General features: G+C 41.8%; 1 protein-coding gene across 4 annotated transcripts in view; it reads right to left on the bottom strand.

Annotated features, from left to right (window-relative positions):
- The window catches only part of WDR27 (WD repeat domain 27), a 323,892-nt gene that overhangs the window by 131,169 nt on the left and 172,158 nt on the right, over window positions 1-20,565 (bottom strand). For 3 of the 4 annotated variants that reach the window (XR_014471639.1, XM_083176279.1, XM_083176277.1), the window contains one exon: window positions 5,113-5,215. The exons of the other annotated variant lie outside the window; for it this stretch is intronic. Coding sequence is in view for 2 of the 3 variants with exons in the window: in XM_083176279.1 (XP_083032405.1) it covers window positions 5,113-5,215 (103 nt within the window). In the remaining variant the exon portion in view is untranslated. The remainder of the gene's footprint in view (window positions 1-5,112; window positions 5,216-20,565) is intronic. 4 annotated transcript variants of the gene reach the window in all.

Here is a 20,565-nt window from a genome sequence, read left to right on the forward strand (position 1 = left end):
TATGTATATTCCTAATATGTCTCTATATAGAGTTTTGAAATTTCAACGGACCGTTATATGAAATTGTACCTTCAAACTTTATCGGTATAGAACTCTTATAGGTATGTACTTCCTGACTTAAACCATCACGTGGTGTTTCCGGAGTGGCTACAACCCTTTTTTTCAACTTTTTTTCATCTTAAATAGATTTAAACCATCTCGATATGTTTCACTTATCTCATTATGGTCGTCTTTTTTTCATCTCTCTGGATGTTCCTCCTTCCATTTTTTGGTCGTTCTCCTTTTCTCCATCTCCTCCTCCTGATCTCAATCCCTATTGTAATTCTCAACTGAGATTATATGTTGTGCTTGATTTTAATTATTTTCTGCATTGTTACAAATCTACAGTGTCTGCTGGCTATGTTTTCTGCCCCTGATGAAGTCAGGTTCTGACGAAACGCGTTGGGCTATTCTTCGCAAATCTGAACATCACTTCATGTGAAATTGTAAACGTCAGACATCAATTGTTGTATCAAGCAGTATTTTATCATTGTTTGTTATGTATATGAGTTTTATGCATTTGTGATACCCTGTAAAGGGATTCTGTTCATTTTTATAATAAACGGTAAAAACCGGTATTTTTCTGTCTAACTATTGGCTAGCGCCCTCTGGAAAACCACCTTTCCTTCCATTTCTATTCTGGGTCTTGTCTAACAGAGGACCCCCCAGAGGTGCTGCTGCCACTTTCTCAAGCGCAGAAAGGGTTCCCCCATTTGTTATATATATATATATATATATATATATAGTCGGTATGGTCCCGGCACTCGCTGATAATAGGTGTATTCGGTTCTGGTGCCTTCCTCAACATACTGTGTAAAACAGCATGTCCAATGTAATAAGCATAGCAGGCGGCACTCAGTCATACAAAGAAAACACAGAACACCATTTAGGTCGCCTATATAGGCGGCCCCTTGATCAAGGGGTCCCTTGATAAAGTCTCAGTGACGAAACGCGTTGTGTACTGCCTGCTGACTCCTCCTAATATTTATTTGCAGTTTCTTATATAGCGCAGCAGATTCCGTTGCGCTTTACAATAGTAGACAGTGATAAAACAAACTGGGTAACAACAGACTTGGAGGATGGAGGGCCCTGCTGCAAGCTTACAATCTATTAGCTATATAGGAGGGAAACACAAGGACAGGCATCAGTAATAGCATAGCAGTCCCAACAAGTTACAAGTGCAGAAGGGAAGCTAAATAATACATAAGTGCCTCAGAGGGTTATGCGTGTAGAACTTAAATATGATAGGCTTGCCTGAAGAGGTGAGTTTTCAGGGAATGCTTGAAAGTTTGGAGGCTAGCGGAGAGTCTTATTGTGCATGGAAGGGCATTCCATAGGATGGGAGCAGCAGCAAGTTATGTTTTTATACTCTCTTTAAAAACGTTTTTATATATCTTTTTTAGCGATATCATATGTAGGCCATTTTTTATAAAAATTTGCATCTCTTAGTTTTCTGTTTTTTTTTCTATGTAATCCACTCTTACTGTTTGTTCTTATAAATAGTGCTATTGCGCACTTTTTTATATCAAATAAATTCTCATATTTTTAAAAAAAGACACGCTTACTGTACAGGTATTTGTAGTCGCTAATGCCTTTATCCAACCTATTGCATTCTTTTTGATACACCCCTTACCAAGGTGTTTTATTCTTAGAGGCTAGCTGACACCCATTTTTAAAGGTATACCTGTTTCCTTTACCTAAACCCAACAATTAGGATGTTAATTAGTTCAGGACACAGGTGGCGCCATACATCCTTTTTTCTTTGGAGAGATATATATATCAGTAGTGCTAGGGTACATTACAGGCAGCAGAAGAGAAGGCACAGAGCTGGGGGAGGCTGCAGTGCTCAATATTGGGCATCACTTTGGATAATGCTCACCCCTCTTCATAGCTGCTGCTTCGTTGAGTCCTCACTACTTATATCCAAGGTGTAATGTGTATTGAACTGTGTCGCTCTTTATTTGTACTGTATTTTTGTTATTTATTCAATGTTATACCAAGCTTTGTCTCCCTGTATTGTTCCTTTGTACGGCGCTGCAAAACACTTGTGGCGCCTTATAAATAAAATAATAATAATAATACCAGGGGACAGTGCTGCTGTTGAGCTTCCTCTCTCACATGCACATAGGCAAGCTGAGGTCCGGCCAATCAGAGGTCGGCTTTAACACACAGCATGCCGGGAGTTGTAGTCTCTTGCAGCATGGTGGTGAGGAATGGAACACAGAGCAGAGGGAAGCTGGTGCTCAGTATTGGGCATCACTTGGGCTAATGCTCACTCCTCTTCATAGCTGCATACCAGGGGACAGTGCTACTGCTGAGCTTCCTCTCTCACATGCACAGTCCATAGGCAAGCTGCATCCGGCCAATCAGAGGTCGCCCTTTACCGCACAGCATGCCGGGAGTTGTAGTCTCTAGCAGCATGGTGGTGGGGAATGGAAGGATTTGTAGCACAGGACTACATACTGATCCCAGCAGCATGTATGTAGTTACTGTAGATACAGTACAGCAGTGTGTGTGTGGTCATCACATTGGTATCTCCTTCTTCTCTTGCTATTTGATAGGCTACTCAATCTGTCACTCTATAACTCCGCCCAGCGTTACACAGAGTGACATATCTGGCCAAATATTTTAAAGATTCTGCCCAATCTCACAATTTAATTTAATCTTCAGCATCTCTTCCTCCAAGGGAAGACTTTAGCTCTTCCAGCTGAAATAGAACAACTATACAATGATTGCATGTCATGGCCTAAACCTGCAAGTTTGTGCAAGATGGACCTAAAACAAATGCATGTCTTGATTTTTAACTTTACGAAGGTCTATTTATTTTACTATCGTTACTATTGCAGTTCTTTAGATGTCATCATGTGGTCTTTGTGCCTTTTTTATGTTAAAATGTTGTTATTGGCAGACAGTGTCTGAGATTTCATCATAGGGTGGCACTGATGAATGAATATTGGAAATAATGGAAGTGTTTGGAAACTATAGATGTGTGGTAGTAAAATTACTGATACAGATGGGTAAGATCAAAGTTCATACCAACTAATAATTTTTAGCAGCAATCAATTTTATTATATTTATATAAACTGTGTAAGACACACAAATGTGATGTCAACAATTTTAAGTGAAGATACCCTTTAATATGTATGAATATGTTGAATTGTAAACACATTTCAACCTTGGACTGCTTCACAATAAATTTGGCCATAGAAGTATAAAGACCACTTAAGACTATTTGGCAAAACACATTGAGCTTAAACAAATCTTTTATTGTCTTTGGAGAACTTTGTTGGAGATAGCCAATTTTAAATCTAGTGTATCATTAAAGATAATACAATCATAAAACCCTGTATCTGTGGTATATTAAAGATAAAGCGGTTTTATTGATAAATTCATGCTATGCAGAACTTCTTTGTGTATCAGTGCATACTTAGGTTTTATAACACAGCTCTTTAATCATTTTGGCAACATCTACTTCATTTATCTTTGACCTCAATGTGCTTACATTATGATTATTTTTATACAGACATTTCTACTTCAGTGAAATTACAAGAATTACCATTTATTTTGTTTTCATTCAAGATCAATCACTTTCATATTTAAAATACCTTTCTTTATGCTATTACAGTTTCTATAAAAACAGAATCAAATCACTTTCTACTTGAGAGAATCAGTTATCCTCTCATATCCTTTAAAGACCAAACCAGGGTCAAATTTTTTTTTTTTTTTTCATTTTTTATCCATCTCTTATATGTACTTGCCACAGCCTGGCTGTCTGATATTCGCCTACCTCTCTCATATATCATAAGTTATAAATCACTGCTGCAAGAAAATCCTTTGTAGTTTTATCAAGAGCTTTCAAATCCCTGGATCATTTTACTGTAGAACACAGTGTAATGAACATTTTAAATATACAAAAAATTAGGAGGCCGGGGATAGACTGGCAGTATGAAAAGATGAAGGATTCATTGGTATATATATATATATGGCAGCAAGCATGTCTTTAAAAATAGTTTTACATGTTCAATTTCAACAGCTCATGAAGTATATTAATAATATGTATGTATGTATATGAGTGGTAGAGACACATTATACCCCATTCACACCAGCCTAAATTCCCGGGTTGAGTCCGGGAACAACCCGGTACTAGCGCTGGTGTGAAAGGTTCCCGGGACAAAATCCCAGGCAAATTTCAACCCAGCTAGGTACCAGGGTTGTTCCCGGGTTCAACCCGGGGACCTGGCTGGTGTGAAAGGTACAGGGTATACTTACCCGGGTTGCCGTGTCCTCCGTGTCCTGTCCGATGGGAATTAATGCAGGCGGCGGGCGCAAATGACGGGACAGCCGGTGGATGATGATGACGCAGCTCTCCGGTGGCAGTGAGGACACCGGAGAGCTGTGTCATCTTCATCCGCAGCCTGTCCCGTCATTTGTGCCGCCGCCTGTGTGGATCCCTGGCCTGCACGGAGGACCAGCAACCGGGGTGAGTATTCTCCCAACCGCCGCCGCCATCCCACCGACTGCCCGCCTCCTCCCCACCTCCTGCCGGCCTCCTTCCCGCCCCCTTCTCACACCAGAAAATGCAGGGACATTTCTGGTGTGAATGGGTCCAAACCCGGGAATGTCCCTGCTTGTCCCGGGAACTGAATTCCCGGGTTTGTCCCTGCATTTCTGGTGTGAATGGGGTATTAGTAGTTCAAGAAGTAACATGGCATCTTCTGATGTACGCTTACACATGGCAAAGTTGAAAAAAGTGATACTAAACCAAGTATGTCCAAACTATGGCCCTCCAGCTGTTGTGAAACTACATGTCCCATCATGCCTTGCCACAGTATTGCTATTAGGGAATGCTAAATCTATGGCAAGGCATGCTGGGATGTGTAGTTTTACAACAGCTGGAGGGCCACAGTTTGGACATGCCTTTACTAAACATAAAGAAAAATGTAATATGTGTGTATGTTGACAGCAAATGAGGGTACATGTATTTTGTAACTGTTAAAGGGATACAATTTAGGCAATAGACTTGTGCAATTTAAATTGGTTAACTGCTCCAGATCTTAGAAATCAAAAACTTACACATCTATCTTCAGATCCACAAGCAATGAACCTTCCACAAGGGCTGATCGCAACGCCACATGGCTGGTAACGATTTATATGACCTTCAAAATGACGAACACACCTGTTAAAAAAGGAACCGCTAATGATAACAAACTGCATATTTTTTTTTTTCTGTAGAAGCAAATTCAAATGTATTCTCCTGTTGAAGATGTAGACAGAAAATAATTATATGTAATTAATGGTTTAAATGTACACAAAGCTATCTGGAACACTGTCTGGATCGTACAGTGTGTCGGCCGGTTGCAAGCTCCCACAGGTTGTGTACAATAACTTTTGGTTGGCCGTGCTGCATGTCCAACAAGAAGATATGGGTGTGGTACCATGCTGCCGAATGCACATCGCACTCTTGTACATTGGGGGTTATTTTGGTTTACTCTTTCTGATAAAAACCTCCTTAGATGGACAAAACCATGTGCGCTGCAGGGGGGCATATGTAAAATGTGCAGACAGAATTAGATTTGGGTGAGTTATTTTGTTTCTTGTGCAGGGAAAATACAGACTGCTTTATTTTTACACTGCAATATAGATCTCACTTTGAAGTAAAACCCCACCCAAATCTAATTATTTCTGCAAAAGTAAGATCTGCCCCACCTGCAGTGCACATGGTTTTGTCCATCTAAGAAGGATTTTGCCAGAAAGAGTGAACAAAATAACTCCCATTATGCAGTGTGTATGCATGGCGCGATAAATCATCCCATAAGCCATCAGATCAGCCAGAATCACATCTTCCTGATGTGAACCCAATATATTTACAGTATAACACAAAATGAGTTAATTTAATGTCAGCACTGCAGAGCTGAAACTAGAAAATACTCCATTTTCCAATTTACAAAGCAGTGAACATCTTTCTGTCCCACTCAGTTTGCCCTCCTTTCTCCCAGCATAACAAGCAGACATAATTGAATATTTCTTGCAGCTCTACATAACCTATTAGGCCAATGCAAGCACTATTGTAAAAACAGGTTAAGGATCTAGTCCTAATTTTCTTTTCCATTTATATACTGTATGAAATATGGCTGGAAAGCCGTCCACCTTCTTTTTTTGTAACTAAACAACTAAGCTTTAAGGATGCGTGCAATAAACTGGGACTCAAAAAGTATTAGCAGGTATCCCTGATCCTGGTATATGTATTCAGAACATCAATATTCACCGTGTTTACTATTAAATTGTCAACATGTCATTTTGTATTAGGTTTAGGCTGCGATGACAGTTAGGATCATTAATACTCAATGCCACTACTAACATACACAAGATCAACATGCACCTGTCGACACTAGCAATGTCAAGAATCCGGCAATGTTGACAGTGTAAATGTTGACATGTGACATGCTGATCCCCAATCCATGTGGACAACAGGAACATCTTGACAATCTGAATGTCGACAAATTGCACCACACCCCACTGCTACTGGCAAACAGAGAAAGTACTTTTAAGTAAGGTAGGTTCCAGAGACCAACGTAATCAGTGAATGCTTACTGGAGGGGGGCGTGGGGCGGCGGTGACGGGCCGCACCCATGGGAATGCCCAGCGCTTCATGAATGTTTATGAAAAACATCCATTTTCATGCCTGCGGGGGATTGCAGCATGCGAGTGGGGTGCGAGCAGCCATGCGGGCGGTATTTGGTGGACTCTCAAAGCTGTGAAATTTGCAGCTTTGCGAGTTCACCAGAATAAGGTCCTATGTCTTTTGACATGAGAAGATTATTAAACACACATGCCAGGGCTGTTTCAGTGCTATGTGTTTTCTGAAATCCTAACTGGTATGGATCATTCATATTATGGGTTGTCAGGCTTCTTTCTGGGTCATAGTTGAACAGACCGATAGTTACCATTTCTTTGGGGTGAGAAAGTAGAAATATATATATAAATATTTATTACAGTTCCCTTATGTAGTATTATTATTTTATCTTCCTGCAATATAAGATATTTTTTTATCCCATACATTTCTTTTTTTTTAAATAATTAACCCAATGTAATGTAGAAGGGTTAAACAATCCTACTGTACTGTATATGCAGATTGTAATATTCTAATGAAATAGACTACTGTACAGTATTTTAATAGAATTAGCAGATGTTGAAAGAAGATGAAATGTTTAAATTACATACCAATTTATGCCACCGGTATCTTGTATGATATTTAAGATACTTTAAGCATGAGAGCACTAATTGGTAAGTCAGAACACATCATACACGAAAGACATAAGATACTGTGGGGGACATTTACCAAAATGGATTCGTAGAAAAAAGGTGTATTCGTAGGGAGAAATACACCTTTTTTTTACGAATTTGTATTTTCGGGATTTACAATCCCAAAAATACAACAATTCGTAGACCTAAAGATGGAACATTCGTATTTGTATTTACAAATACGAATGTCCTACACCATCGATAGGATACGACAGAAATCACCATTCAAAAGAATGGTGGTTCCTGATGTACTAAGCAGCCGTACTGATAATACGGCTGCTAAGTGGTGTGAAACACCCACGCAAATACGACAGAAAAATAGAACACCATTTTCCTGTCGTATTTGCTTTAAGCCTGCACGGATCAGTCAGATTTGTGCAGGCTTCAGTGTAAAAAAATAGAAAAATTAAATAAATAAATAAAAAAAACGGCGTGGGGTCCCCCCCACAGCCGAAGCCAGCACTAGGCTGAAGGAGCCGGGGCCGGTAATTAAAAATCAGGGAACCCGACAAATAGGGGTTCCCCGATTTTTAACAACCAGCCCCAGGCTCCAGGTCCGGGGCTGGTTCCCAAAATACGGGGGACAAAATGACTAGGGGTCCCCCGTATTTTAAGAACCAGCCCCAGGCCAAACCAGCCAGCAGGGTAATGCCACAGCCGGGGGACACTTATAATATAAGGTCCTGCGGCCAAAACATTAACCCCCTGACCGGTCAGCCTGGCCAGGGGCCCTGGGGGAGTGGGGACCCCCCCAATGAAGGGGTCCCCCCCCTCCAGGACTTACCTGACCAGGCTGAAGCCTGGTACTGTCCCCGATGCCCCTGGGCGGTGGGCATCGGGCTGATTATGGTGTAAAAAAAAAGATTAAACTATTGTTTTTTACTGTGGCACTACAAGTGCCAGCAAGCTGGGACTTGGAGAACCACAAGTCCCAGCCTGCTGGGCATTAAAGGGCCCACTGGCACTTGTAGTTCCACAGTTAAAAAAATAGTACAATAAACACACTGACAAACATGAAAAATAAAAGTTTAATAAATACAAAGCCCACACATACTAATACTTACCTATCTTCTTTCCGTAGGTAGCCCTGGTCCTGTGTCGTCTTCTGGTCCATGTCGACGTCGCTGTCGGCGATGGCATCCGGTGTCTGGGTCCGACGAAATCCATGGAGGAAGCTGTGGAAGGAAATCATACTCACCTGTCCCAGCGCGACGTAGTCCAGGTAAGTGTCTTGGCAAAAAAACAAACCGAACACCCGAAACCAGACCGGACTGAGGGAGCCGCACGGTGTTTGTTAACATTGTGCGGCTCCGCCTCCCGAATGCCGCTATTGGCCGCCTTGCGGCCTAGCGGCTCCTGATTGGCCGCTAGGCCGCAAGGCGGCCAATAGCGGCATTCGGGAGGCGGAGCCGCACGATGTAAACAAACACCGTGCGGCTCCCTCAGTCCGGTCTGGTTTCGGGTGTTCGTTTTTTTTTTTTGCCAAGACACTTACCTGGACTACGTCGCGCTGGGACAGGTGAGTATGGTTTCCTTCCACAGCTTCCTCCATGGATTTCGTCGGACCCGGACACCGGACGCCATCGCCGACAGCGACGTCGACATGGACCAGAAGACGACACAGGACCAGGGATACCTACGGAAAGAAGATAGGTAAGTATTAGTATGTGTGGGCTTTGTATGTATTAAACTTTTATTTTTCATGTGTGTCAGTGTGTTTATTGTACTATTTTTTTAACTGTGGAACTACAAGTGCCAGCGGGCCCTTTAATGCCCAGCAGGCTGGGACTTGTGGTTCTCCAAGTCCCAGCTTGCTGGGGAGGCTTGCTGGCACTTGTAGTGCCACAGTAAAAAACAATAGTTTAATCTTTTTTTTACACCATAATCAGCCCGATGCCCACCGCCCAGGGGCATCGGGAACAGTACCAGGCTTCAGCCTGGTCAGGTAAGTCCTGGAGGGGGGGGACCCCTTCATTGGGGGGGTCCCCACTCCCCCAGGGCCCCTGGCCAGGCTGACCGGTCAGGGGGTTAATGTTTTGGCCGCGGGACCTTATATTATAAGTGTCCCCCGGCTGTGACATTACCCTGCTGGCTGGTTGTGCCTGGGGCTGGTTCTTAAAATACGGGGGACCCCTAGTCATTTTGTCCCCCGTATTTTGGGAACCAGCCCCGGACCTGGAGCCTGGGGCTGGTTGTTAAAAATTGGGGAACCCCTATTTGTCGGGTTCCCTGATTTTTAATTACCGGCCCTGGCTCCTTCAGCCTGGTGCTGGTTACGGCTGTGGGGGGGACCCCACGCTGTTTTTTTTTTAAATTTATTTATTTATTTTTCTATTTTTTTTTTACACCTTGCAGCCTGCACGGATCTGACTGATCCGTGCAGACTGCCTGTACGAATTCGTATTAGCGGCCGTATATATGTGCCGCTAATACGAATTGTTACACCATCGGAGGGTTACAAAGCAGTCGTATCTGACTGCTTTGTAATTTCCCCTCCGGAACACTACTTTGCATACGACTAAAACAGTCGTATGCAGCCGTAGGGGAAATACCAATACGAAAAACTAGGTTTTTCATATTGGTAAATTTCCCCCTGTATGTCTAGAAAATGGAAAGCTCTCTTGCACTACACACTATACTCTATATCAATCTCAGAACAGTTAATACATTTAAATGTAAGATGGAGAATATGTACACAGTTCAGTAGAATAAATTATAGAATAAGATGAAGGCTTAAATTGTCATAAATATTCAACAATGCACTTACATACTTCTAAGAAACATTTTGGCATTGCTTTTAATAATCAGCCTATAATTAGATTAAATTTGCATACTATTGTTTAGTTGTTTATATCATAGAATGGGGCCCAATACATCAGACACCTATAGGGGAAATTCCCTATACTTTTGTTGCCTGAGTCGGGTGATCATCAAAATCCAACATGATAATCTCAAATTATGACCCAAAAATTATTCTAATTGGTGGGTCAGGAATTTTTAACATGGAGACCCTCTCCCATTAACTTTGTGGCACGGAGCAACCATTTCTCCAGAGACATGGATGTCCACTTGAAAAAGTTAACAATTTTCTTATGGTATGCATATTTAATAATCTTAACCCCTTCCTGACACAGCATGTTTTTGCCTTCCTGACAGAGCCCTTTTTTTCAAATCTGACATGTATCACTTAAGTGGGGATAACTTTTTTTTGCTTTTACTTATCCCAGTGATTTTGAGATTGTTTTCTCGTGACACATTGTACTTCAAATTAGTGGTAAATTTGGGTCGATACAGTCTGTGTTTTTTTGTGAAAAATACCAAAATGTCGTAAAAAAATGGAAAATTTAGCAATTTGCAAAATGTTAAATTTTCTGCTTGTGAGACAAATAATCATACCACTCAAAATAGTTAATAACTAACATAGTCCATATGTCTACTTTATGTTTCCATCATTATTTCAACTTCCTTTTAATTTTTTTGGACACTAGGAGGCTTACAATATGAATAGCAAATTTTCAAATTTTCAAGAAAATTTCAAACACTGATTTTTTTAGGGACCAGTTCAGTTCTGATGTGACTTTGAGGGACTTGTATGTGAGACACCCCCATAAATGATGCCATTTCAAAAACTGCACCCCTCACAGTATTCAAAACAGCATTTTGGAAGTTTGTTAACCCTTTAGGTGTTTCACAGGAATTAAAACAAAGTGTAGGTGAAATTTCAAAATTTCATTTTTTTTGCAGATTTGCAATTTTAATACATTTTTCTAAGGAACACAGTAGATTTTACTAGAGAAATGTGACTAAAAATTGATTCCCCCAATTCTTTTGTTTTCATAAATATCCTATATGTGGCCCTAGTGTGCACGTTGACCAAACCACAGGCTTCATAATAGAAGGAGCACCTACTTGATTTTGGAGCCTCCTTTTTATGAGATTATTTTTTAGGCACCATGTAGGTTTCTAGGCACCATAAGATGCTAAAAGTTAGGAACCCCCCCACAAGTGACCCCATTTTGAACCCCCCAGGGGTTTCACCAATTGTGGTACAACTGGGCAGTGAAAATGAAAAATTAAATTTTTTACACAAAAATGCAGTTCTGGCTCAAAATTTTTCATTTTCACAAGGAATGAAGGAGACAAAGCACCCCAAAATCTGTGCCCCAATTTCTCCCGAGTACGGCAATGCCTCACATGTGACCAAAAAATACCATTTGGGTGCATGGCAGGACTCAGAAGGGAAGGAGTGATTTTTGGATTTTGCAGCTCAGATTCTGGTGGAATGTTGGTGGGTGCTATGTCGCATTAGAAAGACCCCCCAAGCACCAATACAGTGGAACCCCCCCACAAGTGACCCCATTTTGCAAACTACACCCCTCAGGGAATTCATCTAGGGGTATAGTGTACATTTCAAACCCCCAGGGGTTTCACCAATTTTGATACAACTGGGCTGTGCAAATGAAAAATTACATTTTTTACACAAAAATGCAGTTCTGGCTCAAAATTTTTCATTTTCACAAGGAATGAAGGAGACAAAGCACCCCAAAATCTGTGCCCCAATTTCTCCCGAGTACGGCAATGCCTCACATGTGACCAAAAAATACCATTTGGGTGCATGGCAGGACTCAGAAGGGAAGGAGTGATTTTTGGATTTTGCAGCTCAGATTCTGGTGGAATGTTGGTGGGTGCTATGTCGCATTAGCAAGACCCCCCAAGCACCAATACAGTGGAACCCCCCCACAAGTGACCCCATTTTGCAAACTACACCCCTCAGGGAATTCATCTAGGGGTATAGTGTACATTTCAAACCCCCAGGGGTTTCACCAATTTTGATACAACTGGGCTGTGCAAATGAAAAATTACATTTTTTACACAAAAATGCAGTTCTGGCTCAAAATTTTTCATTTTCACAAGGAATGAAGGAGACAAAGCACCCCAAAATCTGTGCCCCAATTTCTCCCGAGTACGGCAATGCCTCACATGTGACCAAAAAATACCATTTGGGTGCATGGCAGGACTCAGAAGGGAAGGAGTGATTTTTGGATTTTGCAGCTCAGATTCTGGTGGAATGTTGGTGGGTGCTATGTCGCATTAGCAAGACCCCCCAAGCACCAATACAGAGGAACCCCCCCACAAGTGACCCCATTTTGCAAACTACACCCCTCAGGGAATTCATCTAGGGGTATAGTGTACATTTCAAACCCCCAGGGGTTTCACCAATTTTGATACAACTGGGCTGTGCAAATGAAAAATTACATTTTTTACACAAAAATGCAGTTCTGGCTCAAAATTTTTCATTTTCACAAGGAATGAAGGAGACAAAGCACCCCAAAATCTGTGCCCCAATTTCTCCCGAGTACGGCAATGCCTCACATGTGACCAAAAAATACCATTTGGGTGCATGGCAGGACTCAGAAGGGAAGGAGTGATTTTTGGATTTTGCAGCTCAGATTCTGGTGGAATGTTGGTGGGTGCTATGTCGCATTAGCAAGACCCCCCAAGCACCAATACAGTGGAACCCCCCCACAAGTGACCCCATTTTGCAAACTACACCCCTCAGGGAATTCATCTAGGGGTATAGTGTACATTTCAAACCCCCAGGGGTTTCACCAATTGTGGTACAACTGGGCAGTGAAAATGAAAAATTAAATTTTTTACACAAAAATGCAGTTCTGGCTCAAAATTTTTCATTTTCACAAGGAATGAAGGAGACAAAGCACCCCAAAATCTGTGCCCCAATTTCTCCCGAGTACGGCAATGCCTCACATGTGACCAAAAAATACCATTTGGGTGCATGGCAGGACTCAGAAGGGAAGGAGTGATTTTTGGATTTTGCAGCTCAGATTCTGGTGGAATGTTGGTGGGTGCTATGTCGCATTAGCAAGACCCCCCAAGCACCAATACAGTGGAACCCCCCCACAAGTGACCCCATTTTGCAAACTACACCCCTCAGGGAATTCATGTAGGGGTATAGTGTACATTTCAAACCCCCAGGGGTTTCACCAATTTTGATACAACTGGGCAGTGAAAATGAAAAATTAAATTTTTTTACACAAAAATGCAGTTCTGGCTCAAAATTTTTCATTTTCAGAAGGTATGAAGGAGAAAAAGCACCCCAAAATCTGTGCCCCAATTTCTCCCGAGTACGGCAATGCCTCATGTGTGACCAAAAAGTGGCAGGACTCAGAAGGGAAGGAGTGATATTTGGATTTTGCAGCACAGATTCTGGTGGAATGTTGGTGGGTGCTATGTCGCATTAGCAAGACCCCCAAAGCACCAATACAGTGGAACCCCCCCACAAGTGACCCCATTTTGCAAACTACACCCCTCAGGGAATTCATCTAGGGGTATAGTGTACATTTCAAACCCCCAGGGGTTTCACCAATTTTGATACAACTGGGCAGTGAAAATGAAAAATTACATTTTTTTTACACAAAAATGCAGTTCTGGCTCAAAATTTTTCATTTTCAGAAGGTATGAAGGAGAAAAAGCACCCCAAAATCTGTGCCCCAATTTCTCCCGAGTACGGCAATGCCTCATGTGTGACCAAAAAGTGGCAGGACTCAGAAGGGAAGGAGTGATATTTGGATTTTGCGGCTCAGATTCTGGTGGAATGAATGGTGGGTGCTATGTCGCATTAGCAAGACCCCCGAAGCACGGTGAAATCATGAACCTAATAATCCATAGATGTGTGGTATATTTTAAAACACTCCTTTATACATAGGCCGGGTTTGTCGGGGCAAGTGTCACACTGGAAAATAGTTTGCTTTCTTATTCCCTTTTTATAGCAAACTTTGCACCTTTTTTGTGTCCTGCCCTTTTTTCCAGTGGAGGGGATTTCATCAGGAAAATGCTGCCCTGGTACAATACGGGGGCCAGTACTAGAAGTACTGGGGCCCTCTGCCTGCTGGTTCCCAAATATTAGGCCCTTTATGACTTCCTCTTGAAAGTGCATAAATGTCCCCCTCTGGCTGGTAGAACGGAATAGCACGTAAGCGTTATACAGTGCCATCTGGATGATATACACGGCCAGCTTCTTGTACCAGATTTTTGTTTTCCGCAGGGCACTGTACGGCTTCAGTACCTGATCTGAAAGATCCACTCCGCCCATGTACCTATTGTAATCCAGGATACAATTAGGTTTTGAGGTGTGGGTACTGGTACCTCGTACAGGGACGGAGGTGGTACTGTCTCCGTGAATTGTTGTCAGTATAAGGACATCCCTCTTGTCCTTATATTTGACCAACAACATATTTTCGGTGCATATTCCCCTGCTTTCACCCCTTCTCATTACTTGGGCAATGTGCGTTTTTGGGAGGCCTCTTTGGTTCTTGCGCACAGTACCGCAAGCTGCTGTACCTCTTGAACCAAGGGCCTTAAACAGGGGGATGCTAGTGTAAAAGTTATCCACATAGAGGTGATAACCTTTATCCAGGAAGGGGTGCACTAAATCCCAGACAATTTTTCCACTAACACCTACGAGGGAGGGGGGGCATTCTGGCGGTTCAATTCTTGAATCCTTCCCTTCATATACCCTAAACCTGTGAGTGTACCCTGAGGTGCTTTCACACAGCTTATACATTTTTATGCCATACCTTGCCCTCTTATTGGGAAGGTACTGGCGGAATTTAACCCTTCCTTTAAAATGTATAAGGGACTCGTCTATGCAAATGAATTTATCTGGGATGTACATCTATCTCTTCAAATTTGGCACTGAAATGATCAATGACCGGCCTGACTTTGAATAGCCGGTCAAAGGTGGGATCATCTCTGGGTGGGCACTGTGCATTATCGTTGTAATGCAAAAATTTAAGGATTAACTCAAAACGAGTCCGGGTCATGGCCATACGGTAAAGTGGGGTGCTGTACAGAACATCTGTACTCCAATATTGCCTAATTTCTGGCTTTTTTACTATGCCCATATGAAACACCAGACCCCAAAACGTCATCATCTCTACTGCATCTACAGGGGTCCACCTAGCAAATGATGACGTGGGGTTTGAGCAATAAACTGCTGGGCATATAAATTAGTTTGGTCCACCATTAAACTTATAAAATCATCAGAGAAAAATAATTTGAAAAAGTCAATTTCTCTGAGACCTGTGGAATCAAATTGGATTCCTGGGATGGCCAAAAACTCAGGAACCTGGGGCTCAAAATTGTCTGGTGGTGGGGTCCATACGAGATCAATTATTGGGGGGGGTCTCAGCTGCTCTACGGGGGCGTCTTTGAGGGGGTCCCTCATCACTAGAGGAGGAAGAGGAGCTTAAGATGAATCCTTCAAATTCCCCGCTTGCCTCACTGGCTGTGTCAGAGTCAGAGGCAAGCATGGCATATGCCTCCTCCGCTGAATACATTCTTCTGGATGACTGGGATGACATTTGGGATGACATTTGGGATGCCATTTTTATTTTTGTGTTTCTGGTAGTGAAATGTTTCAACACGTGTATAGTGTAGGGGGGGTACAAACTTTATTTCAATGTAGTATGTAGTGTGTAGTGTGTATGTAGTGCAGAAAAAAAAAAAAAAAAAAAGGTCCTGCGCCAAAAATTGAGCACAGATGTTGGTCAGTAACGTCCGTCACTGAACAGCGCTCAAAGGCAACAGGAATTTGATAAAAAAAAAAAAAAAAAAATTAAAAAAAGACCCCACAGCACCCTCAAAAAAAAAAAAAGGTGATCAGTGATGCGACACTGATTACCAGTGAGGGGCAGCAGGTGCACAACCTTTGGTGCAACTGACAGTGCAACTGGCAGCAACTGACAGGTATATATAAAAAAAAAACCTCTGCACCCCCAAAAAGTTGCTGATCACCTCAGATATAGTGATCAGCACAAAAGGGGGGGGGCAGCAGACACAAAATATAGCACTCTCTATCACTCTCTGTCACTATCTCTCTCTATCTCTCTCTATCTCTCACTATCTATCACTCTATGACACTGCAGCAGCAGCACTGACAGTTATATATATAAAAAATAACCCCTGCACCCCCAAAAAGTTGCTGGGGGTGCACAAAAGGGGGGCAGCCGACACAAAATATAGCACTCTCTATCACTCTCTGTCACTATCTCTCTCTATCTCTCTCTATCTATCACTCTATGACACTGCAGCAGCAGCACTGACAGTTATATATATAAAAAATAACCCCTGCACCCCCAAAAAGTTGCTGGGGGTGCACAAAAGGGGGGCAGCAGACACAAAATATAGCACTTTCTATCACTATCTCTCTATCTCTCACTATCTATCACTCTATGACACTGCAGCAGCAGCACTGACAGGTATATATATAAAAAAAAAAACCTGCGCCCCCAAAAAGTTGCTGATCAGTTAATTTATACTGATCAGCACAAAAGGGGGGGGCAGCAGTCAGTTGCACACGCAGTACAGCTGTATATATATAAAAAATATATAGCACAATCTGTCACTATCTCTCTCTATCTCTCTCTATCTCTCTATCTATAACTCTATCACACTGCAGCAGCACAAAATATAGGACTCTCTGTCACTAGCTCTATCTCTCTCTATATCTCTCTCTCTATCTCTCTATCTATAAATCTATCACACTGCAGCAGCACAACACAGCACAGCACAACACAGGAAGTCACAAGAAGTAACAAGATCCAGGAACGCTACAAGCAGTGATCAGGTAAGTATTTGCAAGGATCAGGTCAGTATATTGCGGCAGATAGGCACGGTCACCGCACTGCACGCAATTCCAGACCGGAATGGCGTCTGCAGTGCAGTCACCGTTAGTTTAAATCACCCTCCATGGCTGTGATTGTTCGTCGGTCCGACGAACCAATCACGGCCTTTGGGGGCGGGTGGGGTGAGGTGGGGTGACACCAGTGTCACCCTTACACCCCGTGGTGATTGGTGCTGTACTTTACAGCACCAATCACCACCGATCCCTGTGTCACCGGCGAACGTTATTCGCCGGTACACAGGAAAACGCTGTGAATGGCTGTTCACACTGAACAGCCAATCACAGCGATCGCCGACGGGGGGGCGGCATCGCAGCCCCCCCTGGGCATGCAGGGACATGTCTGCTGTCAGGGACAGCAGACATGTTTAAACTGTCACCGCGTCTATAGACGCGGGGACAGTTTAAAGCCATGACGTACATTTATGCCATGTGTCGGGAAGTACATCCCGGCCATGACGTAAATGTACGTCAAATGTCGGGAAGGGGTTAAACATCAAAAGCCTGTATCCAGTGGTGCCAAGAGGAGGGGGTTGCGGTACAACTTATGCCGTGTAGGGGCCCAAGTCTAATGCCATACCTTTACCTGTCCATAGCTTCTGCCTGCCTCTGTGGGTAGCAGCAGCATTCTCCTATGTCTAAGAGTGTGTGTGGGCTGCACCCTCCATCTGTGATCGGCTACTGTTTGAAGGGTACAATGGAGCAGCACTACTCTTCAGTCTTTGTGGTGCAGGTATATATATATATATATATATATATATATATATATATATATATATATATAAATATTAAAGACGGGGAAGCACCAAAGACGATGAGAAAACAGTTCATGAGAAAAGCCAATTCTGCAATTAAATAAACATTTCTGCACAGAATGGGCAATATGCATCAAAGCTAAAACTGCAGCCAAACTTCCAAAAATTCAGTTTTCTGAGATATGGTCACTTTTCCCGGAGCTTGTATGCATGGGGCCACACCATCTTCAGATGGCATTACTCTATACAAAAGTGTGAATTAATAGACATTCCAAGAAAATAAAATCACATATATTTAATTTTAAATGGAACAGCAGTGGCAATATTGTTATACAGTAGCAGCAAGTATTGGTAAATTATATCACAGCAGAAGATGAATCATAGCTGTAGAAGAATGTGAGTGTCTTTTGGGTAGGTAGAATGGTGTCTACAAAAAATCCTCTGTTAGACACACAGACTGGGCTCCACGAGGTGTGGTTATTGCTGGTGCCTGCATACAGGGCTAGATGTATGAAGCAGTGATAAGGGAGAAGTGTGAAAGTGGCTGGCACTTTATCACCGGCCAATCAGCTCCTTACTGTCCCTTTTTAAAACCAGCACTTAACAGTCAGAAGCTGATAACACTGTTCCAGTAATTTCAGTAGGTTCCAACATGTTTTGAGCTTTGGAAAGCTATTTTTTAAGTGCAGGGGACACCCCAGAATAATTCTTTTTACTGCTCTGTAGGTGCGCAGATAAGTTTCACAACCTTTGGGTTACTTTTATCACAAAGGACAGATCTTACTGTGAGAGCTGTCATTTGTGATTTTCTTTAAGCATACTGCTATAATATATGTCATTATCCTTGTGATAACTCATGGGATGCGAAGCTTAACCCTTTGAGTGCTGTGAGAGATCCTCAAAATATCCACTGAAAAGCCTATGTCGCTCACAGTGAAGGTTCTATATATTTGGGTGCAATATCTAAACTTTAATTAATTGACTTGGCTGTATTTGTATTTATTTATACTATAAGAACAGTCACTGCGAGCGATCCAGGAATTATTTTCTGTTATTTTGAGGATCTCTCACGGCAACTTTAGCACTTAAAGGGTTAATGCATCCCGTTCAATAAGTGAAAGGACAAGCAGCTCCTGGATGTACCATAATATAGAGGTGAGCCATGAAGAAAGCTTTGCAAAAGTGCCAGTATATGAGGAGATGGGACACTTTACATGTTGCATAAGTGCTCAATAACAAAAAATGGAAAGTAAAAGTTACAAAAAATGTAAAAAAATAGTAAAAATTAAAATTCTGCATCCTATTATGGATAGGAAAATCTGAACTGGTTAGAGAAAATATCTCCAATATAAGTAATATTGCAGTAAACTATAAGAAATTCTCCTTCTGATGCATTAAACTTGGCATTTTCAGAAGAAAACTATTAGTGGTCAGGATGCATAACCCAACTGTATATCTCAGGAATTAAATCAGTCAGTTTAAAATTCTTAAACAGTACACCATATAAGGACATGGTTTCAACAATTACTTACTAAAAATATAACTTTTATTCACAAGTGAGTAATGTTCTTCTTTACCATAAGGTTGTTTCATGTGATTAAGCAGGATATGCATGATTTCTGACCAAGGTAGAGCTGCTGAAAATACAGTATGGTCGAAACATCTTGTCACGCACACCTTTCTTGGGGTTCCAGCAGTAGATGTGACAACTTTTTTACTTTTTTTGTTGACATATTATTTTATTGACATTTTCCAAATATAATAAAAACATTTTCAAGAAAAGAAAATCAGTAATACAAACTATGAGGTACAGTAAATAAAAACAAGGAAGAGGGAATAGGGGTAGTTGTTAGAAAATTATAAATCAAGGTAAACAAGGAAAAGGGGAGGTACAACTGCAAGTACAGATTGCACAGAACCCATTCAAAGTAATCTATGCATAGGCTCAGTTAGGTTTGAATTCGAATGTAATCCATATATGTAGACCAGGGGTGGCCAAACTTGTCCTCAAGATCTACAACAGATCATATTTGTCAGGCAACCTGTGGATCTATAGCAGGAATAAATGCAGCACATTTGAAAATACGACAGTTAGTAACGGTTACAGTTGTGCACCAGCTAGGTGATTTGGAAAATGTGCACAGTGGTAGATCTCAAAGACTGGTTTGGCCTGCCCTGATGTAGATGATGTCATGTTAAAGCCATCCAGAGAACTCTGTAGAATGGCTGTAATGTGTTCCATATGGTAAGCAGACCATATAGCACTAAAAAGGGAAGAGTATGAGGGGGCCTGCTCTCCAAATTAGAGTGATCTGACATTTAGATGTATTAAGTATATATTTCTGAGCATATCTGGGGACACTCAGAAAACATATGGGGAAAATGAGATAAAGATTGGGGAACAAGACATTTTAGTGTCATGCAGTTGATAAGAGCATGCATTTTGGTTCATAAGAACTGATTATTGGACATAATAATGTTTAGAAGGTAGCAAAGTACAATAACGGGATGTCAGCACCAAGTCCCATTGGCGTGTCGGCACCAAGTCCCATCTCTCTGATTTTAACTTAATGGAAGATTTGGTAGCCAGATTTACCCTCATTTATACAACCTCTCAGGATCTGCCCAACATTCTGCTCAGAAGTTAGTTTTCGAGGACCTTTTATGGGTTGATTGTGCGACTGTATAAGTTGTTAAATAGACAATATTAAACCATTAGAAGAAACAACTCCAACACACAGAGTTCTAGTATTGGAGGGTTTCTGACTA

Source organism: Crinia signifera, chromosome 3, assembly GCF_055691185.1.
Source record: "Crinia signifera chromosome 3, ASM5569118v1, whole genome shotgun sequence".
NCBI lineage: Eukaryota > Metazoa > Chordata > Amphibia > Anura > Myobatrachidae > Crinia > Crinia signifera.